The following is a 27,525-nucleotide window of genomic DNA, read 5'->3' on the forward strand; positions in this document are numbered from 1 at the left end:
TTAGTATTATCAAATGTAAGTAAGTTCTCGGAAAATTAATGTAATTTATTAGTGAGAGGATTTCTACAACAGAAATACGAAAGGACATATAAATAACAAATTTGAATTGAACTCGGTTTTGCTTATTTTAATGTTTCCATGTTATATTTTGATGATGATGAGAATATAGTTGCACAATGGTCTGTGCTAATAGATTAACTTAATTAACCAAATTCCAAATTACATGAGGAGTTGGTGCAGCTAGGGGGAGCAGATTGTAGAAACTCAGGCAGAATGATTCTCATATTCCCTTTCTATAACTTTAAATCATGTTCCAGAAGACAGAAGTTAAAATTTTTGATTCCTAAATTATTTATTCTTATTAAATTTTAATAAAAAAGCACATTTTTCAAATGAGCAATACAAACTGATAACTAAAAAAGAGGCTTAAAATAAGAATATGGGTTAGATTTTTTAAATATGTAATTGTATCTCATTTAAATAGTTACTATTTCACTAAGTATGATAGGAAAAACGAATATTGACATTTTCTTCAAAAACACGGCACGTTTTTACATATTTACTGTCTTTCATTCCTATCAATTGATTATTTGCTGACTATCCAGTATAGAATGTTGACTCTAATACAAGTATGAAATATATACAATCTGAAGTTAAATAGTGCTTTATTTATAAAAATCTAATGTCAGGGATTAGTGACTGTGTAACAGGTTACTAATCTCACTGAACATCAGTTTTTTTTTCCATTAAAGAGATTTGATGTTGTTTTCATATATATTAGGGTTGTTATATCAATGACACTGAAAAGCACATGTGTAAGGATTCTAGAAGGATTTTAAAAAAGATAAATATAAAATTTTTTAAATGATGACATGCTCAGCTTATTTAAAAATAATTAAACCATAATTAATTTATAAAGAAATAATTTTCTATATATTATTGAGAAAATAAATAATTTCTAATCTTCCAATCTCAGTGATATAATTTTGTATGTGGTTATAATTTCAGTTATGAAAAATCCGAAGTACACATAAGCAAACTTTCCAGGTCAGAGTAAATTAGTGGCAAAAAAAAAAGGTGTAATTTTCATAGTTATATAACTTAACCTCATGGGATATATAAAAGTATAAGCATTTAAATACGTACTTAAGATGAAATTAAAAAAACAGAAAATACTATTTTCAAAAAGATAAATATATCTTACATAAACCTATTTGATGTCCACTCCTAGCCTCTGCAATGAGAAGTATATTTTTTTCATAAAATAGCTTTTGTAACCTTCAGAAATTTTAATCTAAACTAAAAATGTATAATTTTTTCTCTAGAAAAAAGAAGTAATAGATTTTTTAGTACCATATTCCTTCATCATAAGATGATTTGCATATATAATTTTTCTAAGAGCTTTTTCTAAAGCATGAAAATGAAGCAGATCAATATACTGGTTTAATGCTAAAAAGTTCACAAATAAAATATTTATCACTTAAAAGCTAACTAGCCAAACCTAACTCATTAAAAATGACTGTGTTCTCAAGAGAATAATCATTGCTTAATAACAATATTTCTCCCTTTTCAGATTGCTGATGAGAAGACATAATTTACACATATCATATAATTATTTATTTTACTACATGCTCAGCAAAATATACTAGTGGTGCTAGGTCCGTTATCACATTTAGTCTTCACAGCAGCCCATGACCAAATTTGTGTTTATAATTATGCTACATAATTCTCCCCATTTTAATAATCAGGAATCTCGGGATTAGAGAAGTTAAATGACTCATCCATTAGTAAATGATGCAACCAAGACTTTTTGACTCCAGAGCCAATGCATTTAAATGTGAAGTGAGATTCTTCATACTTAAAAATGGTAAATGGGAATTTACACGATGACCTGGATTTATTATCATTGATCTGTTGTATTTATTGCCTAGAACTGTGCCTGCATGCCAAAGCATGCTAAATGAATTAGGGCAGGAGTGACCAGTTCGAACAGAAGGTTCAACCAATCGATACGTCCACAGAGATAAAAGCCAAGTGGCCATGGAGTATTTCATTTCTCTTCTCTAAGCCTTGAGATGTGCAGCATGGCCAAAACTATTACCTATGAATTAAAAATATATATATTTTTTACCTTTATATAATCAAAGATGATTCATGGTTAATTAATTATTTAATTCTATTTTAATAATAGATTCAAATGATGATCATTTATATTTGAAAATACAAAGTTGAACTAAATGGTCTAAAATGATTTTTAAATGCTAACAGGAGTATTAGTTTATTTGACCTATCATTTTTACAGCATGAAGTATTAATTCTTTTCCAAATCCAGCATATGGATGAGTCTTTGAAAACTGATAAATAATATTTGGAATCTGAGTTTTCGTTTGTTGATTGTGATTGTACAATTTAAAAAAATTGATGCAAAATTGCCATGACTGTGAAATACTTATCTTACTTCGATATTTCCTAGTAGTAGGTTTAAGTGATATGAAAATAATTCTTATGTAAACTGGTCATTTCTCTGGATACTGGCTAAACAGTGTTTCTAAACTATCTCCAACCTAGTAAAATATTGCAGTTCATTACAAAAGGAGATTCTGTTACAGGCATGAAAAATTTTTACCTCCAACACTCCTGTGTTTTTATTACTTATTAATTTCTATTAGAAAGAAAATAATTATGCTCAAAATTGTACATTGCTTGGGCATGTGAGTTCCAAGCTTTGTCTAGTCAGTGTTTAAGGAAACTGTTCATCAGCATCTTGGAGAAGCTGCACTCCAGGTCCTAGCACTGGTGAGCCACACGGAGCCTCTGTGAGTAGGCCACCACATCACAAGCAAGTTGTTGTATATTAACCTATCTCCAAGTTCTGAGGATCTTAAGAAATATAAAACCCTACTTATTTTCTGGGGAAAAAAAGCAAATAAATGTAGACATAAGCCTCCCACTGAGAAAAAAATAAGGATTCAGTGGTAGTGGTAGATTGAAGAGGAAATCAGTTATATTGTTACTTTCTTCAAATGATGAGGCAAATGACAGATCTAATTTTAAATATGTACCTTAGGACATGTTTTACATATTTTTTTCAGGAGTAATTTTATCAAAAACCAGATTTATATATCTATCTGTATCTTGTCATTTGTGTTCCATATCAGATGAATATTTAAATATGCGATTATAATGCTGAGTAACAAAGGTATTCTATCATTAAAAAGGATAGCTATAATTTAAATTTTATTTAAGCAAAGTCAACATTAAAGTATGATGAATCATTTTGAATGGTGGTATAAAATTCTCTTTATACTATTTTTTCTCCTCTAGGTAGCACATTAACTGGTTAAACTAGTTTCTCTCCAATATGCTTATTTTCCTTTCTATATTGCTATAATTGTATACCCTCATATCCAGAGTCATAGCCTTGACTAATTTTCATTATCACTGACTCCTATTGGCATTTCTACTTTTGTCAGACTGCATATTCCATCCTAATCCCTGTCATCTCTTTCATGGGTACTCTCTGTTTGCCTTTTGTGATTTTCTGCATCACTGGAACAAATGCCAAGGAAAAATGGAACCCCTCTCGTCCTATCTTCTCCTGATACAACCTCAGTAGGGTCATAAGAACCATACCTGTGTAAAAATTTATTTCAGATATGGTATGACTTGTAAGAATATTTAGCTGAAAAAATACAAATATACCATTCATTAAAAAATGATGTTTTAAAAAAAATTCATAGGTAAATATTTTAAAATTCATTCTCTGTTAGAAAAGTGCTTGTAGCCAACCTTCTAGTTTAAGTCTTAAAACTAAAAAATTCCACATAGAACATTTATTTAACACCTTGCAAGATGTTTTTATTGCAATTTCCTTTTAACAATGTGATAATCTATTAATGGCTGTGACTATCTGATAAAGTACAACCAGGGATATGCTAATGAATATTATCTTCCCCACAGGAAATCATGAAGCATAGTGGAAAGAAGAGTTACTTAGACTTTTTTAAAAAGAAAGTTTGTAAAAAATATTTCAAATCATTGTTAAGTTGTCAGCAACTTGAAATATCGCTTGAACATCAGGGAATGGGTCCCAACAATCGTGAAATTGAAGACCGCTTGTGACTGCTAATTTGTTCTTGCCTCTTAAGTTGAATTTTTCTTGGATAAGATTTATTTTTTAAAATAATCTTCCAATGTTTCTAATTTAAAATTTAATAAAGCTATTTTCTTTATTTTTAAGACACACTTTTTAATGGTCTTGGGCTTGGAGCTGTCATTGGCCTGGGAGTAGCTGCACTTTTGCTAATCCTTGTGGTAACAGACGTCAGCTGCTTCTTTATTCGACAATGTGGGTTATTGATGTGCATCACCAGAAGAATGTGTGGGAAGAAAAGTGGTTCCACTGGTAAAAGTAAAGAACTTGAAGAAGGAAAAGCTGCATACCTGTGAGTACCAGGCATTCATATCACAATACATTTAAAAAGTGCTACAGTCAAGTTTGAGTGCTTTATTGGATGTCTTTATTTCCTGAGCAGAGTTGCACTGTGCATAAAGCACTGGATACTCCATTGCCCGCTTTTTTAATGCATCTATATTACCTTAAATGCAACACTCTGCTGAGCCAAATGGCTTGCAAACAATTTATTAAAAAAAAAAACTTTGAGAATACTGGGAGCTGGAGACATGGCAGAACAGGCATTTAGAAAGTGTCTTCTCAGGTGGGCCACGGTGGCTCAGCAGGTAAGAATGCTTGCCTGCCATGCCTGAGGACCCGGGTTCAACTCCTGGTGCCTGCCCACATAAAAAAAAAAAAAAAGAAAGTGTCTTCCCCTCTTTGACCAAGTCTTGGTTTAAAGGGGTGCAGCCAAAACTGTAACCAAAAGAAGCATTATGCTTCCAGAAAAATCTTAAGGAAAAATATTGTAAGGAAGAGTAATAGCTTTTGGATTAGGATCTAAAGGAATGGGTGGAGAGATTCAACCAGTTACTATGAAGGCTGGAATGTTCTTCTCCCATAATATGGAAGAATGAAAACGGCTCCTGATGACAAGGGTATTTCTTATTTAGAGATGGTGACATTCTTGAGAAGTATGTAGACTGAAATAAACCACTAATGAAATGGCATCAGGTGAATCTGTCCATTCCATTGAAGTTCTGAAATCTTCCATTATTACTGAAACCAAAGGAGCAACTTCTGTCTCTGTCTCCTGGCAGAAGGAAAATAGGAATTGATGAAGCCAATCCTAGACTTTTAAACTTCTGTTACTTGTGGCATGTGTCCTGCTCATTTACATTCCTCTGTCTAAAACAAATCACATTGTCAAGGTGTCAAAGGGATGGGAAGTTACTTTCCCTCTGAAAGAGACACTGTAAAACATGTCAGTGAATGAGCATGTGTAATCTTATTGTAAAGACAGAGAATAACTGGAAATAATATACAACCCACCATCTTACAGGACAGAATGCAGAAAGAACAAAGGAGAACTTCCTGAAAGTATATACAGGAGCCATGATTAATTCCAAGGATATTTACATTTTATTTGTCAATTTGGTGGATAATGCCAAATTGTCTTCTACATATGTTGCAATACTTTATTTTGTCACCAAAATTCATTTAATGACCTTTGCCACCCTGGCATTGTCAAGCTTGTTAAATTTTACCAATTTAATTGGTTGGAAAATATTTCATAACTCTCAATTTATTTGTTGATGAGAGAATTTGAACATTTTACATGTTTGCTGCTCATTTACTTTTCCTCTTTACTGCATTACCTGTTAAGAATAATACAATTATAATATGAACAAGGAACTTAGCCAAGTTATTGCTATTCTTGGTTATCTGATTATGGTCAGAATTGAGGCTTAGCTAATGTGATTGAGGCCATATGAAAAGTTTATAAAAGGGTTTTAAACATAGAAATTATGTTTTACACAACCTATGTTAGGATGTATTCTCTCTCTTCAAAATTTATTTAAATATCAAAGACTTACCTACTAGAAATAGAAGTAAATCATCTTGGAGGGAAGACTAGGTTCTCCAGACTGTGGAATCATGGGCCTGTAATAACGATCTTGACCATGAGTAGTGGAGAGAAGTCTCCTGTGCTTGGGGATACTGTAATACCTGTCTCCTATGACTGAGGAACTACAAACAATTCTGCTGCATTCTTCCCAGCATTCCTCCATACAGTTTCCCCCACAACAACATATCCCAGACTACAATCCCATATAAAATTAATTTCATTATATATCCCAAAGAAAAAAGTGATGGAATAAGAAGGTGAAAACAGTAGCACAATATTGTAAATGTAATTAATAGCACTGAAATATATTTTGAATATGGTTGTTTCAACTCAGATCTTGAAGGACTCGGGTCAGCACTTCCCCAAGACCAAAGAACACACTAGCCATGAACTCAGACTTGTATTGTATTAGGATTTACAAACAGGAGATTTGTCTTGGTGGCAGACATCTAGAAAATGGAAGTCAAGCTTCGCAAATGCGGGGAGTGCAAGGGGTAGCTTATAAGGGTTTAGGACAAGGGCATTCTATAAGATATGAGAACAGAGTTCTAGCAGGGTCTCATGACACAGGGGGTTGGGGATTTGTTATTAACCTATCAGGGGAGAGGGGTTTTAATGCTCTACAAGATAAGTTTTTTACAATACCATCTGTATATTATTTTCTCCTTGAGGAAGTCATTTGACCATTAACTTCTGTCCCAATCACAAAGGCAGCTACAACTTATTTTTAATACAGAGGGGGAGCCTGGGCCCTGGGTCTCCACGATGGTTAAAGAGAAATTTTGCATTGTATATATGGTACTAGAATAAAACTTAAAAAAAAGAAATCCCTGGTACTGTACAACACAGTGAATCCTAAGGTGAACCATAGCTATAGTGGTTTTTATAAAAATATTCTTTTATCAATTGCAACCAATGCACCATACTAATGCAAGATGTGAATAATAGGGTGGTATATGGGAACTGTGTTTTATGCGTGGTTGTTCTGTAAATCTACACTTCTTTAATAAAAAAAAAAGAAATTAAAAAAAAAATCCTGAAACTCTGTGTAGTGGAGCCTTCCCTTAAAGTTGATTTGCTAGCTGTATAATTTTGGCAAGTTTTGCTATCTCTCTGGCTTTGATTCTTCATATGAAAAATAATAGCACACACACCCCATAGAGTCCTTATGAGTATTACATTGATGTATTCATTAAGTATTGACTATTATTTTTATAGTTGGTATGTAAGTATTTAAAGACTGAAAAAAACACTGCAGGAAATAAACATGTTTGGCTCCAAAAAATAAATAAACCTTGAAATGGAACCTCCATTAAAAATAATGTCATGTCTAACATAAAAATGTTAGTGATAGCTAAATATGTATGTATTATGCAAATATATTAATTCATTATTTTGCCTACCATTTTTCAGTTTATATGGACAAAAAGGAGGGCATCCACAGTAATCTAAATTAAAATCATGACAAAATTATGTCTAATACTAGAATAAGAGGCTACATGTAGGTTTCAAAATTGTTTGCATAGAAAATGTCTCTGCTGTTCAGTGTATTATTACAGATTCTGAATTTATTATAATTAATTTTAATCAAAATATGAGATGACCACATATTAGAATTTGGAGTTCTTCGTGGAGTCTCATTTAATTAAACAGAAAATTAATACCAAGAAAATATGCAGAGCTGAATTTTTTGGAAACCTTCATTGTCATATACAGAAATATATGTACAAGAGTAGTTAAGAGGTTTTGAGATATCTGTTTTCTTGTATTTTGTCTTATCCTTAGGGAGAATTTTATCAAATTTTGAAAGGACAATGGGCTCAATGCAAAAAATTCAGAAAGCACAAAAAAGCATGCACACATACACATATGTGCATTAAATTCTGAAATAAAAAATAAGCATTCCTAACAGTTTAGGTTATCTCCTTTTTAATTTTTAGTTTTAAGATTTTTTCATGCTTATCCCCACATATCAATATGAAAATTTTCAAACATACAAAGACTTGAAAGAATTTTACAGCAAATACCCATTTACTAACCACTTGAGTTCTAGAATTAACATTTTCATATTGTCACATAGTTATCCATCACTTTATATGCCAACCTACAATAGTTTCCGGTATTTCAAAAAAGTAATTACACTTAACTCCTAAACAGTTAAACCTGATTATCATTTTATAAACATCAAATTCTGTTTATGTTTTCTTTAGGTAGTGAGCTTTGAGAAATACAAATATCTGCGTAACCCAAACCCATATATCAAGTTTCACAACCTTAACAGCACCCCAGAAATTTCCCTCATGCCCTAAGTCAATCCACAGTATTCCCCAAAGCACTTACTCCTGGTGATTTTTTTTCACCATAGGTAACTTTTGCCTGTAATAGAGTACATAAATGGATTTTTGCAGCATGTAGTCTTTTGTTCCTGGCTTCTTTCCCTCAACATAATGTTCTAAGTTTCATTCATATCATTTTGTATACCCAGCATTCAATACATTTTATTGTTCAGTAATTTCTGTACATTTTCTATGTATATAATTAGACATAGATTGTGTCATATTTTTATAGCTTCATTTTACTTTGCCTCATAATATGCTTTTGTTCCATTCTGTCACTTAAAATTTGATTTTATAATTGCACTTTTTTAAGGTTTTGCTTTTAAGTTTTTTTTTCCTTTAAAATGCAGGCGTGAATGGACATCATATTTAAAACTTTAAAACATGTCTATATTTCTGCTGCTTTTTAAACTCTTTTATTCTTATAAAAGTATAAAAGTTTTTTAAAAAGTACAGATTTTCTAAGTATACAGCTTAATGACTATTCGTGAACAGAACATACTTATGTTCAGCACCCAGATAAAGACACAATATTTCACCAGCATTTGTGACTCCATTCCTGTCCCAATTTTATTAAAAATCCCACACTGATCTCTAACACTGTAGATTAGAATGATCTGTTTTTGTACTGTATATGAATGAGCACATCCTTGAGGCACTTCTGCAAAGTTTAATTCTTTCAGTATTTTGCTTGTGAAATTCATCCACATTATTGTATATTACATAGAATATTTACTCTAATCACTGTTTAATACATATACTTCCACAAGGTTCAATTCTTCTTGTATTCTGCTTGTAAAATTTGTCAGTATTATTGTTTGTAGACATAGAATATTTACTCTGATCATTGTTAGTGGGTATTTATAGGGAGCTTCTAGTTGAGGGCTATTAGTTTTGTATTGCTGTGAACATTCTGGTACAAGATTTCTATTTTGAGATTAAATGAGTGGAATTGATGGGAGGTAGGGGATTATTCATTTTTTTTGTATATAACATCAAATAGTTTACTAAAATAATTGCACCAGTTTAAATCCACCTAGAAGTGTTTGAGAGTTTGGGTTGATCCGTAGTATTGGTAACACTAAGCATTTTCAATATTTTTATTGTTATTATTCTGCTAGATATATACTGGTACCTCGATGTATTATAAATGTGCATTTCTCTGAATAACAGTAAAGTTGAGAACTTTTTCGTATTGTTTTGACCTTTGTATATGCTCTTTAATTGAAGTCTCTGTTCAAATATTTACCATTTTTCTACTAAGTTGTTTTTCTTTTACTTACCGATTTGTAAGTTTTCTTTATATGCACTGTATTCTTAATACATTCCTGTGGTCACAAGATAACTATCAAGAGAAATCATACATATCATAGATAGAAAGATAGATGATACAAATAGCTGGAGAGAAAAAGAGATAGATGATATGTTAGATATATACATATATACATCACATCACTTTGTACCCACATTTATACTCCTGAAATGTTGTCTTTTGATGACAGAGGTGTATCATTTTAATTAGTCTAATTATTGATTTAATTTATTAATATTCTCCTTTTTTCCCTGTTTTAGAAACCTTTGCCTATACCAAGGTCATTTAAGATGTTCTTCAGTATTTCCCATTAAAAGTTATATATAAGCTTATTTTTCATATCTTCATCTATGGGTTTCCTGAGATAGTGGTCCAGACATTTTTTTTTCAGATAGTATTTTTTTAATGTATTTAATAAGTAGCGCCATTTATTAAAAACATCATCCTTTCTTCCCTCTACAGCAGTGTGTTTTTGTGTCACTTAGCAAATAATCATACGTAAATAGTCTGATTAGGTACTCACTGTTCTGTTGCATTATTCATTTTCTCTATCCTTTCAATGATACCATACTTTATCAATGATTATAACTTTATAACAGTAGTTATTACTAAGTAGTAGCATACGTCCTTGTTCTTCTCCAAGATTGCCTTGGCTCTTCTTGAATCTTCACCTTTCCGTACAAATCACCTTGCAATTCCCAAATAAAAGCAAAATTCTAAGATTTTGATTGAGATAGGATGGATCTGTAGATTGAGTAGGAGAAAAATAAAACTGATATCTTTACAGTATAAAATCTTTCAACTTAGAAGACAATAATTTTTGCTTTATTAAAGGATCTGGTTTACTGACACAGTAAATTTCAAAGTGCAACTCATCCATTCATGTGCAGGGTAATCAAGCTGTTGCATATGTCCATGCAGACTGTGCCCTGAGAAACTCCAAATAGGGCCAACTCATGTACTCATGGGGACTCCAATGTCAGTGATGCCTCCTTGATTTGTGCAGTAACCATTTACAATAAACTTCATCAAAATTCGTTATTTAAATAAGAATTATTCATCAGAATGCTATTATAACTAAATAATTTATGTTGAATGTTCTTTTTATAGTAAATTCTTTTAATGTATATATTATTAAAACTTTTGAAATTATCATAAAATTTTCTAAATTTTAAATGTAATCAATCTTGATATTTACTAGAACCCAAACAAACTCTTTTCCCGACTTTAAAAGATTTCTTTTCTAACTTAAACATTCCAATCTTGAAAAGATTGACTTTTTCCTAGTCTCATGCAATTTAATTAAATGACTAATGGAATTCATTAAAGAAAAGACATTTAATTTTTTATCTGGAATACCATGTTCAAAACCAGTATATTCTGGACATCCACATGGTTAAAATAAACTCTTGAATACTGACTGGACACTGTAAACAATGCAACCATAAACGGATATGAAGTCTTGTGTAGTGACCAGAATTAGCTGTAATTAACTGATGGGTTTGGGAATTTAAACTCCTCTTACCGGATTTTCTTTTTATGACTGAGGAGGCAATGTTGATTATAGAGGGTTTCTTTTTTTCTTACTTATTAAAGTGAGGGTATATAAGCTTTAACTTTCCTTTCAAATTTAAAATAAGTTCACTCTTATTGTGCGTTGTTCGATCAGTAATTTGATGGTTGCCAGTAAGGTCTCAGCAGTCTGAGGAAACCAGAAGCTTAATTATACCCAAGATACAAGTATTGCACTGAATGAGACTAGGAATGGCAGAAACATGAGTTTTAGTAAACAAGAGGAACATTGGAATTATTTACCCTTGGAATTAACTCCTGAAAGAACCACAACTGCAGTTTGTACTCTTTTGTGTATGCCTTCTAGTAGGGGAACATGCTTTACTCAGAAAAGGGTGACTAAGGTCCTCAGTCTCTGGGAAATCAAGAAGAAAGCCTTTCTTTCTTTGCACAGACTTTTCACAACAATGCTGAGAAAAGAAGACGATTCACAGTAATTAAAGAAAAACTAAATCGAGCAGGTTAGCAACCACTGCTTAGTAATTAGCTAAACCCAATTAGAAGGAAAAAACAAAGATTTTCCCAATTCTAAAAAAGACATGGAAATTCCTTTTCTTAAAATAAATTCCAACATCAACTAATTCTTATTTCAAAATAAGGAACAGTGGGCAGAGCCATGGTGGCTCAGTGGCAGAACTCTCTCACCTGCCATGCCAGAGACCCGGGTTCGATTCCTGGTGCTTGCCCATGTGAAAAAAAAAAAAAAAAAAAAGAAAGAAAGAAAAATAAGGAGGAGTGTCTTTAAGCCTTTTTAAATGGCCACATTCTTTTCATTTCTCAAGGTCTAAAACTCAAGGATCTTGATTTTTCAATTTTTTTTCCAAGGTGCTAGAGGGTCACATTTTATTTTTATTTTCATTTTTTTTTTGCATTGGCTGGCTTGTGGAATTGAACCCGGGTCTCTGGCATGGCAGGCAAGAATTATGCCACTGAGCCATCATTGCATTGCCCTCATTTTATTTTATAAACATTCTTCCCCTCCTTTTTCTCCCAAATCTGATATTGTACATTACAATTTTTAAAACTGAGTCCCATCTACATGTATGTTCATCTTCAATATTTTTTAGCCATTGACTAACCCCTTACATTTCTGGCTTATGCTTTCATTAAAATACTCTAAGTCTTGAGCTATTTCTATTGATCAGATCTAATAGTCTTATTTCACATTTCATATTCCAAAACCATCTTGGCACATTTGTGATTGTTGATTCTATTGCCCTTGTTGAAATTCTATCATCCACTTCCAAGGTATCATCTTTCTTCCAGTGTTCTCTCCTCTATTTTCTTTTTTGTTTTCTACTATATCTTGTAAATTAAAAGTTCTCCTCTATATTTATGAATGACAAATAAATGTACATATCTGATCCTAATCTTTCTTCTAAGTATCAGGTGTAATTTTTTAAATGTCTGCTGGGGTTTTGTGCTGGTTTTAAAATGCTGAACCCCAGAGAAGCCATGTCCTTTAATCTTGATTCAATATTGTAAGGTGAAAACTCTTTTGATTTTATTGTCCCCATGGAAATGTGGCACTCCCAGTTTTGAGTGTGATCTTTTGATGAGATTATATCCAGGAAGATGTGGCGTACCCAAAGTAGATGTAGACTTTTGGTTAGATAGAGATGTGACTCTGCCCATTCAGGGTAGGTCTTAACTAGTTTACTGGAGTACTTTAAGAAAGGAACATTGTGGAGTAAGCTGAGAGCAGATGCAGACACTTGGAGAACAATTGCTTCAGAGCTGACAGAAGCACGGATGCTTGGAGATGCTTGGAGTGTGGACAGAGAGAGCAGATGCTTAGACACAGAGCCCAGCACAGGTAGCCATGTACCTTGCCATGAGATGCTAAGCAAGCCAGAATCCATACTTGTGTCCCAAAGGAGCTAAATGAAGGCCCACAGATGCTTAGAGAGAAAACCATTGGCATCAGAAGGTGGAAGCAATAGAACCAGGAACAAGGACTAGAGGATGTTAACCACGTATCTTCCAAGCTGAAAGAGGTATTCCAGATGGCATATGCCTTTCTTGAGTGAAGGTAACCTCTTGTTGGTGCCTCAATTTGGGCATTTAGATCTGTAAATTTTCAACATAATAACCTTCCTTTTTAAAAGCCATTCCATTTCTTGAATATTGCATTCTGGCAGTTTTAACAAACTATACAGGATCCATTCCTACACAAAATGCCAGGAAATAAAACTCAAAGCACCCATAATTTTAACTTAGAATTGTTTCCCCCAAATTTTCTCCTTTCTGTGTTATATCCATCTTTATCAATTACATAATTATACTAGATTACACTACAAGTACAGTTCAAAAGTTTCTAGCTCTATCATGCTTTCCCATATCATCAACTTGGCTAAAATCTGGCCTTTTCTATGTAACTCTCAGTTTATATAATATGTGATATTCTTTGATCTTTTTTTCAAATTTTCTTTCTGATATGTTTATGTTCTAGTTTGCTAGCTGCCGGAATGCAACACACCAGAAATGGATTGGCTTTTAATAAAAGGGGATTTATTTTGTTAGTTCTTCAGAGGAAAGGCAGCTAACTTTCAACTCAGGTTCTTTCTTACATGGGAAGGCACAGGGTGATCTCTGCTGCCTTCTCTCCAGGCTTCCAACAACTTTCCCCGAGGTGATTTCTTTCTGCATCTCCAAAGGCCTGGGCTGAGCTGTGAGTGCTGAGATAAGGTATGCTGAGCTGCTTGGGCTGTGTCACATTGTGCTCTCTCATTTAAGCACCAGCCAATTAAGTCAAACATCATTCATTGCAGCAAGCATGCCTCCTAGCCAACTGCAGATGTAATCAGCAACAGATGAGGCTCATTTACTATTGGCTCATGTCCACAGCAACGGAACTAGGTGCCTTCACCTGGCCAAGTTGACAACTGGATCTAATTACCAGTTTATTTACCACATTTTTTTTTAAATTCAGTCATTTTAAATAAATTCTCAGTTATTTGATTATCATATTTGATTTTATTCAAATTAATATCCACTGAAAAGTTTGTCTCTTTATCACATTTAATACAACACTTGTTTCTTCCTTCTCTGTCTATCGTACAATGAAATAGAGGAGGAGTAAGGTCAGTGTTTCATATTGTTTTTCATAAACTAATGGACTGATTTGTACTGATTTCCCTGTGTGTGTTCTGATTTCCAATTATTTTGCCACACTGTAGAGAAGCACCATATTTAGTATTTTTTTTGTGTGAGACTTTGGAAGAAAATCCAAGAACCAGAGGATTCAAAATCCTTAGACAAGCCATATTTACCTCTTTAACTTTCAAGTATTCATAACATAAAAATGATATATACATTTCTACTTTACAGATTGCATGGTTTAAATAAAGAAATGCATGCAATGTAAGCAAGAGAACCCCTACATTGTCTGGCATCCAATGACGGTTATTTTCTAGGAATATAGGAGACTCTGGTCTGCCTTGCTGCCTGGTCTATTTCAATCATTCTAGGCCATTTGTCTATGATTAATTTCCATAGATACTATTGGTGAGGATATTTTCATTCCATATAATGCAAAATTAGGTTGCATTCATCTTCTATTTCAAAATTATATTTAATTGTTCTCAATTAAAATGTCATCTTCCTACTTGTTGGATACAGAACATGGTAAAGAACCCACCGAATTTAGCTCCAATGGAAATTTCAAATTAGATGTTAATGATAGACCATAGTACACAGAATGGAATCAATTCTTGATGCAATGCCTTCTGTTTTCTTCATCAGAATATATTCTATCTTCTAATAACTTGTGTTTTTACAGTCTTGTTAACAAAATAAATAGATCACCAACCTAGTTTCATTTTTTAAAAAGAGACAAAAGATAAAATATATTGAGAAAACAATGTATTTTGTAATTCAAGTAATATTTCAACTTTGAATTTTATATATCCTTTTTCCTGCTCATCCACTGAGGAAATAGTTACAGAGTAAATATCAGATAATGAGCACTGTTTTAGGACCTAGGAACAAAGTTTGGAACAAAACAAATAAGGTTTTTGTTCATATGAAACTCACATTCTAATAGAAGACAGATAACATCACCTAAGAATGAAAATGTCCAATAGTGATAAATGCTAAGAAAAATGTAAAACACAGAATGATAAATGGTTATATAGGCCACTAAAAACCTCTCAGTGGAAGTAAAGTTTAAGGTGAAGCATAAATGATAAGTAACCTGCTGTTTTAGTTACCTTGATTGCTCAAGCAAATACCATGAAATGGGTTGGCTTAAGCAATGGGAATTTATTTGCCTACAGGTTTGAAGGTAAAATAAAGTTCAAATCAATGTGTCATGAAGGTAATACTTTCTACCTGAAGATGGTGTTCTAGGACTAGCTGGCAGCAATCTGTGGTTCTTAGATTGTCACATGGCGGTGTCTTCAGTCTCTCCTTTCTAGTCCAGATTCCATTGATTTCAACTTCTGGATGTTCTTCTGTGACTCTGTCTGTCTGATTTTCACTATGCTTATAAAGGACTCCAGTAATTGAGCTAAGACCTTTTCTGACTGAAGTGGACCACAACTTCTTAACTTAAGTAACCTCATCAAAAGGTCCTACTTACGATGGATCCACACACAGGAATGGTTTAGATTTCAAAACATGTTCTTCTGGGGTAAATATAGCTTCAAACTACCACAAACTGCTGTGTTATAATCATGGGGAAGAGCATTCTAAGCAAACCTAACATTTAATGCAAAGGCTCTAAGGAAGGAATAAGCTTGGTATGTTCAAGGACAAATGAATGTAAATTGTGCGAAGCAGGGAGAAACAGGTAAATCGTATGTTGAAGTATCTATAGGTGAAAGTATTAAAAAGTCCTAAGTCACAGTAGGGATTGTGAATTATATTTGAAATAGAAGGCTAGTGGAAGGCTTTGCTCATATTAGTGATTTTAACATGTTTAAGTAAATTAATAAATTAATCTTTAATTTTTTAATGAAAAATTTTAGTTTTTAAATAATAATAACTGAAAATGATGGTCCTTTCATCCGAAACCAGCAGTACCACAGACATGCAAAATTGCCTAGTTTTAGATATCTATGAGAGACAGAGTGAACTGCTTTTTATTGATTGGCCTTTGGAGTGAGAGAAAGGGAGAAATCAAAATGACTTTGTTTCTGTCTGGACTAACTGATGGGTTGGGGGTGACCATGTGTAAAACTACAAGGTCCATGAAAGTTCTGCCATTTTTTTCTCTAGTATCTGCTAACTTAATCCAACAGTACTTCTGTTTATACATATTGTCACATTTAATTAACATTAAAGGCTTGGGAATATGAAAACAACAAGGTAAACTCCATATTCATTATCCATTATATCATTTTAGACCACAATTTCCTTCATCTCAGGAAAAGAATTTTAAAAATTGAAAAAAGTTCACCCACTTGAAGATGGGTCCCTAGATAGAAATAACCATGATAAATAGGATACCATTTATTAGATTAATTATATTTTCACTAGCTTCTAAATATTATCCCAATAATTCTGGGACTACTGCTTTCGTAAATTATGCACTTAGAGCACTCTTATTTTAAGAACAGCATATTGTAGGAAAAAAAAAAACCCTTAAGATCATCCAAATACAGGATGAAGTTAGTTCACAAGCCTAGAATATTCCATCATTACTTGACTCATCAAGTTACATTTATCTAGCATTCTCACAACTTATCATAAAAATGACAACAAGAGCGGGCCACGGTGGCTCAGCAGGTAAGAGTGCTTGCCTGCCATGCCCAAGGACCCGGGTTCGATTCCTGGTGCCTGCCATGTAAAAAAAAAAAAAAAATGACAACGAGTTCCAGATTTACCAAGCTCTACTTTATCTTTATCCATTCATTCACCGACACCAAGAAATATTTATTGAGCATGTACATACCAGGCACTGTCCTAATCCCTGTAGATACAACTGCAAGGAAAAGTTGACTCTGTTTCTGTCATCATGGATCTTCTGGCAGTGCACATCTTTTAGTTGTTTTTTTGTGACAGTTCTTTGGTTAATGTTATGCAAAAGAAAATTTTTTTAAACTATTATCTAGCCAGCTGATCTGAGGGAGTCATGAAAGAACTAACATATAAAGGAAACATAGGTATTAAACTAGCTGAAGGGAGTGTGTATGTGTGTGCGCATAAGAGACAGTGTGGAAAATGCCTATCCAAGCATAAAGAATAGAATGGGTGAAAGTCTTGTAATATGAAGAAGCATGACTTGAACCAAGAACTGAGGGAAAAAATGAATGAATTCTCAAATATGCATTTTCTGGATAACACTGATAGGAAAAAATAAAATGATTTAGTTTTATTATTATTCTTTGTAGTTTGTTGAACTAGGGGTCAGAGGAACTTTCTTGATGTCCACACAATTGTCATTATCTATCAGCTCTGTAATAAAACTTAGTACATGAAGATAGTGAAGTGAAAAGCCCTAACAACAGAGAAGGATAATAAAATAAGATTACCTTCTAGAGGAAATGTGTTCATTATCCTATATGTGTCTGGAAATACTCAGCACAGCCTACAAAAGAACCACTCATTTATCATCTGAAAAAATAAGTGCCTATTTTATTGGTTAAACCTCATCCGAATAATCAGTAAGAAAGAAGGAAGGAAGAAGAATCATTAGCATTGGGGATAAGTGAAGAAAAGAGAATTAAATCTATAAGAAATTTAATTTCAAATATTCCAGAAAAGGTATAAATTAAATACTCCATGAGTTATTATAAACCCTGAAGCACATATAGTGCATAGAAGATTCCAAAGAAGCATGCAATTTTGATATAATTGTTTATTAAAAAGAATCTAATTGGGATACTTGAATCATTCTTTCAGCTGGTCTATGATTTTTGAAAAGAAAATCTCATAGCTGAAGCATAAAAACATGAGATGAATGATGCCTTATTGGATATTCAATCTCTCTTTCACTCACTAATTCCTTCTGAAGCATCATTATGGAAGATCCAACAGCTGCTTTAATTTAAATTACATAAATACCTGTACCTCAATTTTAGCTATAAACGTTGGCCGAAACTTCAAGCACAATCATAAAATCCAAAAACTTAAAGGGAATGTGAAGCCTTTATTTCACCTCCAGCTAAATGCAGATACATGAACATAAAATTTCCAACATTTAATTTCTCTTTAAATGTTTTAAATTTGGTTGCTGTTTCGCATTCCCTCCTATTTCCTTTTAATCAAAATTCCTTGCAAGTAATTTCTTCTTCATGTTCCACATAAATCTAATATTAATTTGACCTTCTGGAATTTAAAAAAAAGAATGCGTCAAAATATTTTTTATTTTATAACCACATTCATATTTTCAGACAGCTGCAAAGTATACTTTTATTCCTCCATTTTCTGAACTAAACACTTCCCAAATTTATTTCATGATTTTTTAAAGGCTTTAGATCCTTCTGTTATCAGAGTGTTTGTTCATTAAATAAGGAATAATACCTCCTACCAATGACCACAAAGGAGAATGCATTTGGAGCTTTATAGCCCTTGAGATGGAAATTGAAACTGTCTCTCTCCGTTAATATAGATCAAAATGACCTTAGTACTTCTTTTAAGAATTAAATATTTAATTACAAAAACAGTCCACGAATATATGCATTTATTTTCTTAAAAACTCAAACAAATAAATTAGTAGAAATGAAAATCCTCCATCCAACTTGAATCTATGTGACTTCTCATCCATAAACATTTTTAGTATTTTGATATCGATCTTTCAATATATTTCTGCCAATTTTGACAAAATTATGCTTGAGTCATACTTTGTAATTCCACATAAAGTATTGGTACTTGTTCAAAAAGCACTTCAAAGAAACTTAGATATAATTTATAAAAGACAGGAAACTTAACTCATAAATTGTTTGTATTTGTACTTCACATATAGTAACTTAAGTATAAGTAAAATATAGATTTGGTAGTCATTACAGTATTTATTATAATAGAAAAGGTTGGAAACACCTAAATATGGTTCAGCAGGAAAGTAATAAAATCTATAATGCTACATACATACAATAAGGTGATATGCAATAAGTAAAAGGAAAAGGCAGCTCTAAATGTTCTGATAGAGGCTTAGACTAAAACCTAGTGTCAATTGAAAAGGCAGTATACTCAGAATATTATGTTTGCATTTGTCCTAAAAATAACTATATCCAGCACTTGCACACCTTTGTGTTGATATATGCATAATTACTGAAGAAAAAATAATTGTAACAGTGTTTTTCTCTCTGATAGATAACGAAGTCTACTACTACAATGGATGGGAGAGGCTTGCTTTTCCCTCTCTACCTTTTTGAAATATCCTCCATGATATGAATATGCTAAAAAGCTTAAAAGGGAGCAAAATAAAATTAAAAGACCGTTAGAAAGAAAAATGAAGATGTTAATAATAAACATCATTTTCTCTTCATTCCCTTTCATTTCAGTGTTGTTTATTTCATCCTTTCCAATTTACAGTTGTTTGCTTTCACTAAGGAACATACAAAATCCAGATTCACCAGTTCTATCATCTCTCTGCATCTTCTTTTACTTTTGTCATAGTTTTGTACTGATTTTTACTATAATGGCAGTATACTAACCCTTACATCAAATCCAATATGTTTTCCAATATGACATATTTGCTACTTTATAAAAATACCCAGACTAAATCTACATTTAAAAGTACCAACAGGCCCTTCTAATAACTTAGATTAAATTAAAAGTTAGATAATAATAACTAATAACTTAGTTATTATTTCTAATAACTTTTCGTACCTTTTTAATTTTTAAAAGTTGAGGTGAAATTCACAAAATTAACCTTGAAATTGAACAATCCAGTGGCATTGAGTATATTCACAATTTTCTGCAACCACCACCTCTCTCTTGTTTCAAGACATTCTTACCACCCCAAAAGAAAAACCATACCCACTAAACAGTTCCTCTCCATTCTGCTCTCCCCGCAGCCCTTGGCGACTATCGATTTGCTTTCTGTTTCCATCAATTTATGAATAATCCATATATTTTAGATAAATGGATACATATGATATGGGACTTATTGTATCTGGCTTCTTTCACTTAGTTTAATATTTTAGAGATTCCTCCACATTGCAGCATGCATAAGTACTTCTTCGTTTTTATGGCTGAATAATACTCCACAGTTTATTACACCAAACTTTGTCTTTCCATTCATCCACTGATGAACATTACTAGGGTTGTTTCCACTCTTCGCTTACAATGCATAGTATTTATATAAACATTCATGTACAAGTATGTCTGAATACGTATTTTCAATTCTTTGTGTATAGACTAAGGAGTGGAATTGCTAGATCATATGGTAATTCCATATTTTACTTTTTGATGGACTGCCATACTTTTTCCACTGTGGCTGAACCAGTTTGTATTAACACTTGCAATGTGGAATGGTTCCAATTTCTTCTCATCCTTGCCAAACTTGCTATTTTACACTAAGATCCTCAGCAGATGTAGAATTTCCAAATATTTCCTCAGTTTATAGATTGTTTTTATTTTTTTTTTACTTTTTTGATAATGTTCCTTGACACCCAAAAGGTTTAATTCTGATAAAGTCAAATTTATCTACTTTTCTTTTGTTGCTCATGCTTTTGGTGTCTTATCCATCACCAAATCCATAATTGTAAGATTTAACCTTGTTTTCTTCTAACAGGCTTATGGTGCTACGACTATTTTTGAGAGCTCTGATAAAGTAGATGCTGAAAGATTTTAAGTTTTTCAGTGTTTATTGAAACGGATGATCCCCATATTTCTCTAATTCACTATTTTTGCTCACCCAGTTCTATATTAAATATTTCAGAAGTTCAATTTATATTTCTGTAAACAAGTGTTTCAGTCTTATATATATCAGAAAAAACATATTGTCTCTATCTTCCAAAATTTTGTTCACATTTATAACCCAAATTTCTTAATGACTTTTCTGCTCAAAATCATCAGTACCCATATTTTCCAAAATGATTTCATCTTCTGTGCTATCAAGAACATTGGTATAAAGCAGAATTTCTTTAAAGAAATAATTGAAGAATAACAACAAGCAAGCAGACAAAATGAAAAAGAAAAATAACAATTAAACCCATTGGTACAAGGCTTTTCAGCCATCTTTGCTATTATATAGAGCTTGCTTTCACGGATAATTTATTTTTTAAGGTTAAAAGATTTTTTCATTGTTGACTTACCATTTTCTATCATTTCTATCCTGACACCTATTCTTCACATTTAGGTACATGCTCATGTGAGGTCTGTGCACACTTACACAAGAGCAGCAATACCAAATCTGCTTCCGACAAAAATGTTTTATCACCCTTAGGATTTTTGTATTCAAATCTCAGCATCTAGTGGGGGAGGCTTGTGTAATGTTTGGGCCACTGTTTGTTGGTTGGTCAGGTTCTTTTTTTTGTTCTGTTTTGTTTGCTCTCTAGTTTACATGCTTTTTAAGAACTGATTTTGATTCTGAACAATTTTGAATAAGGTGTTATTTGAATAAGGTTCTTTTTCACTGGCATAGTTTGCTTATATGAATAAATGTTTATAAATTACAGCTGCTTAACAATCCTGAGACATACTCTCATACTTGAAGAAATATAGTATCAATTTTGTATTATTCTTTATAATAAGTGTCATCCTCTTTCTTGCCAAGGAAAATTCAACCCTTTGGGCACATCTCTACCTAGAGTAACTAACTGATTTTATCTGGCAAATCTATACACTATTAGAAGTATCCCAAGACTATGGGAACATTTTTTTTTTTTACTAAAGGAGTATCACTTCAAAATATTTTCTTTGAAATTAGGAGAAACGTGGCATCAACTTTTGTCATCCTATTATTCCCTTGCATAATCCAGCTCTTTGAATCTGTCTGTGTGTGTGGTGGAGGGAAGATACCTGAAGACTATCTTATTTTATCTAGAGATTCCATTCACTATTTTTTAACTTAGATAATTTTAACATTTTATAACAAGATTTTATCACTCTTTTATCATTAATCATTTATTTCTTGATGGTCAAAATTAAATTCAAAGGAGCAATTCCCGTAGTTGCTTTCTTTGTCTCATATGTCTCCACAGTTGGAACAATTAATGAGGAAATCAACAACGGGTGGGATTCACTGCTTAGTCATAAACTCCATCTTCCAGCAACTCTCCAAGTAGTAGAATTCCCCTTTCCCTGTCTTGTGCATGTGTGTGCTTTATTTGTAATCTGCATGGGTCCATCTATTCCAAATCACTTCATACTTTATCACCAAATACTTTCTAAATATGCATGTATTCATATATGTATAGCTTTTTCACAGAAATACACACCTTTTTCACACACTAAACCCCTCTTTCTGATAGCCTTTCTCCTTACAATATAGATGGATGGAAGGTCAAGAAATTCCCCACAATGGAAATAAATAGTCATTATCAGGAGTCTCCCTTTTCATTCTTTATTTTTGTTCCTTTTCTGAAGTATGGAAATTTTCAATAAGCTTTCTTCTTTTATTATTTATAGAATTATTAAAATTACTCTCATGTATTTTAGAAATCCAGTAAAGGTTACATTTGACTATGAGCCTATAAATGAAATACCATGCATGTATATATTACAAGGAGTCAGTTCATTTAAACAGTTTTCCTGAAAACATGCAAATATGTTAAAAGTCAGTGGATCACTTTACAGTTATATTCTTTCATATACATATGTAGTGACATTTTCAAACAATAAAACATTTTGTGTGTAAAATGTGATCTTTCAAATTTTGAAATGGAGGCAATATTTATGATGATATATTATTTCAGAAAAGACTTTTATTCATATTTTTAAATGCTCTTCAACAAGTGAATAGATATATGATATATGCGTACAATGGAATATTATTCAGTAAGAAAAAGAAATGAACTACCAAGCCATGAAAATAAATGGAAGAACCCAAAGTTATAATGACAAGTGAAAGAAGCCAGTCTGAAAAGGTTAGCTAGCATGTGATTTAAGTAGCTAACATTCTGTAAAAAGCAGAATTATAGAAGTAGTAGAAAAATCATTGTTTGTAAGGGGGAGGAAGTGGTGGGGAGAGATGAAAAAGTGGAGTACGGGACATTTTTATCACAATGAAGCTATTCTTTAAGGTACTTTAAAATGGATACATGACATTATGCATTTATCAACATTGTGTAAACCATAATATAAAATACAAATTTTAGTTAATAATTGTATCAATATTGGTTCATCAGGTTTAGCAAATATACAATACAAATGCAAATTGGTAATTGGGGAACGGTGTGCAGGTGAAAGGGTATATGAGAATACCCTGTACATTCAATACAATTTTTCTGTAAACGTAAAGCTTCTCTAAAGATTAAAGTCTAAAAAAATTGTATGGCTAATAAGAAAAAAACACCTACTGCTATAATTTTTATTTAACAAAATATTTTTCATTTATTTTCAAAAGGAAAGGTACTCTAGCTATAAAACGTGAACTACTTTTTCAAAATAATGAACACAATTTTGATGATAAAAAGAGATCTAGACAAAATAGAATTTCTTCTTTCTATATTTGTTTGATGAAAATATATGGTGAGTTGAATTTAAGTAAAAAATATAATTCTTAATGGCAGTCTTAATTCCACCATGTTGGTTTCATGACGAGAGGAGAGATTAAGTGGATATTCACAATTAGGTTTTATAAGGTATTTATTTTACAACACATAGGTAAGATTTTTTTTTCTTTATTTTTCTAGGAAGGATGGATCAAAAGAACCAATAGTGGAAATGAGAACAGAGGATGAAAGAATTACTAATCATGAAGATGGGAGTCCAGTAAATGAGCCAAATGAAACCACACCACTAACAGAACCTGAGTATGTGGTTGGAAATACATAATTATTTTTTGATAATTATTAGCAAAGTGATAGCACGTCATACTTTGCAAAAGTTTATGTCGTTTTTTAATAGAACAGATGTGAATATCTAAACCACATTTTCTATTTAGACATTTAACATAAAAACTCTGATTCAATGTCAGAAAAAATCTACTATTTGAACAAGATTTAATGGTAAACCATTGAAATCAGAATTATAGAAAATGTGGAAATTTGCATTTATTGCCATTGTAGCGAGATTTGTGAAAACGTCATTGCTGTGTAGATTACCACTTAAAAAATTCTCAAAAACTGCTCAGAAGTGACTTACAAAATGAAAAGACGCAATAACAATTAAGAGGGACCAAATAAACCAAACGTGATAATTCTGAAAAAGGGGGACTGTCCATAAATATCCATTTGCATTGAAGTCAAAAGAAGATAAAACCTGCCAAGAATATTGCTAATTCACCCATCTTATAAATTATATTTAATAGAATATTGTTAGCAATTTTGGAAGGATTGCCTTAAAAATAAAAATAAAGTTGAGTACTGGTAAATCATCGAGTTTACATGCAAAATATTTGGATTTCAAATGACCTAAACAGGAAATAATTACATTTTTATATGAACAATGGGTTATCAAATCTAAGCTAACCTAAAATGAATTATCTGGTACATTTAAACCTCCATGTATATGGCTCATTTAACATTCAGCGTTGTATCACATTTTTTATTATAACGATGTTAAATCATTTCATTGTCCTTTAGATTATTTTCTATCAATTTGATATAGCTTTAACCAAACTCATTTCTTTTTACTCTAAGGTCCTCTAAATTCCCAAGCCATTAGAATATATTTTCTTTTACAAAAGAATATTTTAGATGTTAAGGGATACTACTTAAAGAATACTGTAAGAATACCTTGGCAAATGATGTATATTATTTTTCCATTTCCTTCCAGAAAATTACCTTTAAAAGAAGAAAATGGGAAAGAAGTCATAAATCCAGAAACTATAGAAATTAAAGTTTCTAATGACATCATTCAATCGAAAGAAGATGACAGCAAAGCATAACAAGATTGCAACGGTTTGAACTACACTAACAAAAGCATTTGGATTGCAGTGACCCTATGACCAAAACTATTCCATTGACCTTAATTTCTTGGGAAACTTCTAGCTTGGAATAGCTTGTGCACACATACATATGATCAAACACTCTTATTCATAGTCCATTTTCTTTTGTTATTGTTGTTTATTTTGTTATATATTTCAATATTGAGACCTGACTGGTGCCAATTCTTGGATATTAATTTGATTCTTTGATTGGGTACTGCAATTCATTATATGGCAAAAGTACTCTATTTCTTAATAACTTTATTTCATACCACAGCCTCTACAAAAAATAAGTTTATGAAAAAGCAAAACAAAGAATGCCTGGCATGTTCTTGAATCTTATCTTGGGCAATTAGATTATCGATGTTGCTTTTCAATTTAACATGAAGGCACTTAATAATGGTTACATTTTTTACCAAGGATTATTTCAGGGAACCCAAGGCTTAAAGGAGTCCAATATTCTTAGTGGGTACCGAAAATTGAGAGAAAATTTGGAGAACTTTTCTTAAGTTATGATTACAATTGCAGTGCTATTTCAATGTTGATTTTTGATAGAGTGAAGTGCCAGATCAAAATTGTTAACCATTTGAAATAACATTAGTTGTGTGTGAAACTAGTTTAAGAGGACCCCTAAATCTCTATTTCTTTATATATGTCATATCCATTCACAATGATTACTCAAAAATTAAATATAATGCAAGTGAAAATAATAGCGTTTTCTGCCCTTAGCTTCAAATAAAGCAAATTGAAATAAGAACGATTAATATGTCATCTTGATATCTTTATAAATATGTGAGTATTTTTTATTTTTTAATAATAGTATCAAACACCAAGTCTCTAGTGTTCAAATATTTCAAATCACATCCTCAGATACATTTTTAGCCCATTATTTTAGATAATCCTTGTTTAAAATGCTATTTTCCTAGTGTTATATGTCAATCATTAAATGTAATTGGCCAAATGGAAATTAAAATCTTTATTTTGATCAAATTAAAGAGAAATTATTTAACGTTCATACATGTTATAGAAATGCCAATGATAAACTACTGAATTTCCCACTTATTCGTTTTTATTCTGGATGTTGTAGCTAGAAGTCATTTTGAGATTTTGATAAAAATTTTTGGTTGAAGAAATTCCTTAACTGTTCAGCAAAACTTTCTAATATCACTTGTTAGAGCCTAATCCAGAATAAAATAATGAACTTCCAAGCTATGCAAGCTCCCAGAGGTAAAAGAGTGAAACATGATTTTAACTTAAAAGTAAGGTGAACAAATGTATTTGTATTTATATATATATACCAATTGGGAGCAGGTTTTAGGCTATTTCTTCTCCTAGAGAACCAAAGGTTTCTTTAGGCCCCATCACATTCATAACCTTTAGTGTTTCAGGTGGGATTATAGCTCAGATTTTGACTGGTTGAGGATTGTGTTCCAAGAGAACATTGAAGATTTTAACAGTACAGAGCAAGCTGCTTTGGGATGTCTCTATATAGAGATAATTTGATGAATATTGAATGAAATAATAGTGCAGGTCACGAGCAGTTGCATTTACAAAGGGGTTGAAACTGTTGGTCAAGGAGAGATAATTCATTTAGAACATTCCTCACTTTGTTCGCTCTCAGCAGGACAGAATGTGCCCGTCTGTATGTTAAAGCATTAAATCTCCATAGTGTCTTGCTGCCATAAGCCAGGGGCTTATAATGTCGGAAACGCTCCTTGCTTTTCTGGTATATTCTAAGTAAAAGACAAGAATTCCCGTGCCTACAGAGGACTATGAGTTACGTCTAAACAAACAAACCATTAAGGTCACTTTGACTAACTTGATTATTCAGCTGGTCTCTTGACAGATTTTGACTGTTGCTAGTTAGATTCTGTTGTTTGATCACTGTTTTGTTTCATGTTACTGTTCTTTTTTCTTTTGTATCAATGTGCTAAAATTAGTCAAAATACTTGAGTTTGTAAAAGTGTAAACGGGCTTAGTAAAGTGTCCATGAAGCAATAGCCATGAACGCCAAATTTTTCCTGGATAGGGCTACGTGGTTTTAAACTAATGATGATGAGTTAGGAAAGCTGAGAAAGCGATTTAGCATGTTTACTGTTGTCATAGTTGTGCTAAACTTCGAAAGCAGAAAGAATAATAAAGAACAAGTTATTTTTGGTGTTTTCTCAATTTCAAAGTTCTATTTCCTTCTCTTTTTGTTGGACTTTCCATGAAAAGCAACTTTCTTAAATACTTTTCTTAACAGTATAAAACTGTTAAATTTGTGGCTGCCACTCATGGAGTAATGATCTGAGATGACTA

General features: G+C 32.2%; 1 protein-coding gene, 1 long non-coding RNA gene and 1 pseudogene across 6 annotated transcripts in view; 2 read left to right on the top strand and 1 right to left on the bottom strand.

Moving 5' to 3' along the window:
• The window catches only part of LOC143648555 (uncharacterized), a 59,393-nt gene extending 34,243 nt beyond the window's left edge, over positions 1-25,150 (bottom strand). Inside the window, exons 1-5 of one of the 5 annotated variants that reach the window (XR_013158626.1) lie at positions 25,034-25,150; positions 14,884-15,054; positions 11,487-11,653; positions 10,195-10,415; positions 9,643-9,757 (exon numbers count right to left, since the gene is read on the bottom strand). This is a non-coding gene — a long non-coding RNA (uncharacterized LOC143648555). Of the gene's footprint in view, positions 1-9,642; positions 9,758-10,194; positions 10,416-11,486; positions 11,654-14,883; positions 15,055-17,139; positions 17,251-25,033 lie in introns of those variants that run through there. The other 4 variants (XR_013158625.1, XR_013158627.1, XR_013158628.1 and 1 more) reach the window with 4 other exon arrangements.
• NCAM2 (neural cell adhesion molecule 2) overlaps positions 1-25,975 on the top strand; it is a 556,652-nt gene extending 530,677 nt beyond the window's left edge. The window contains exons 16-18 of the mRNA XM_077118759.1: positions 4,241-4,445; positions 23,990-24,109; positions 25,074-25,975. Coding sequence (XP_076974874.1) covers positions 4,241-4,445; positions 23,990-24,109; positions 25,074-25,185 — 437 coding nt within the window. The 3' untranslated portion in view covers positions 25,186-25,975. The remainder of the gene's footprint in view (positions 1-4,240; positions 4,446-23,989; positions 24,110-25,073) is intronic.
• Positions 4,684-5,101, top strand: LOC143648005 (10 kDa heat shock protein, mitochondrial-like; annotated as a pseudogene).
• Positions 25,976-27,525: the final 1,550 nt, after the last annotated feature.

The sequence above is a fragment of the Tamandua tetradactyla genome, chromosome 10 (assembly GCF_023851605.1).
Source record: "Tamandua tetradactyla isolate mTamTet1 chromosome 10, mTamTet1.pri, whole genome shotgun sequence".
Lineage (NCBI taxonomy): Eukaryota > Metazoa > Chordata > Mammalia > Pilosa > Myrmecophagidae > Tamandua > Tamandua tetradactyla.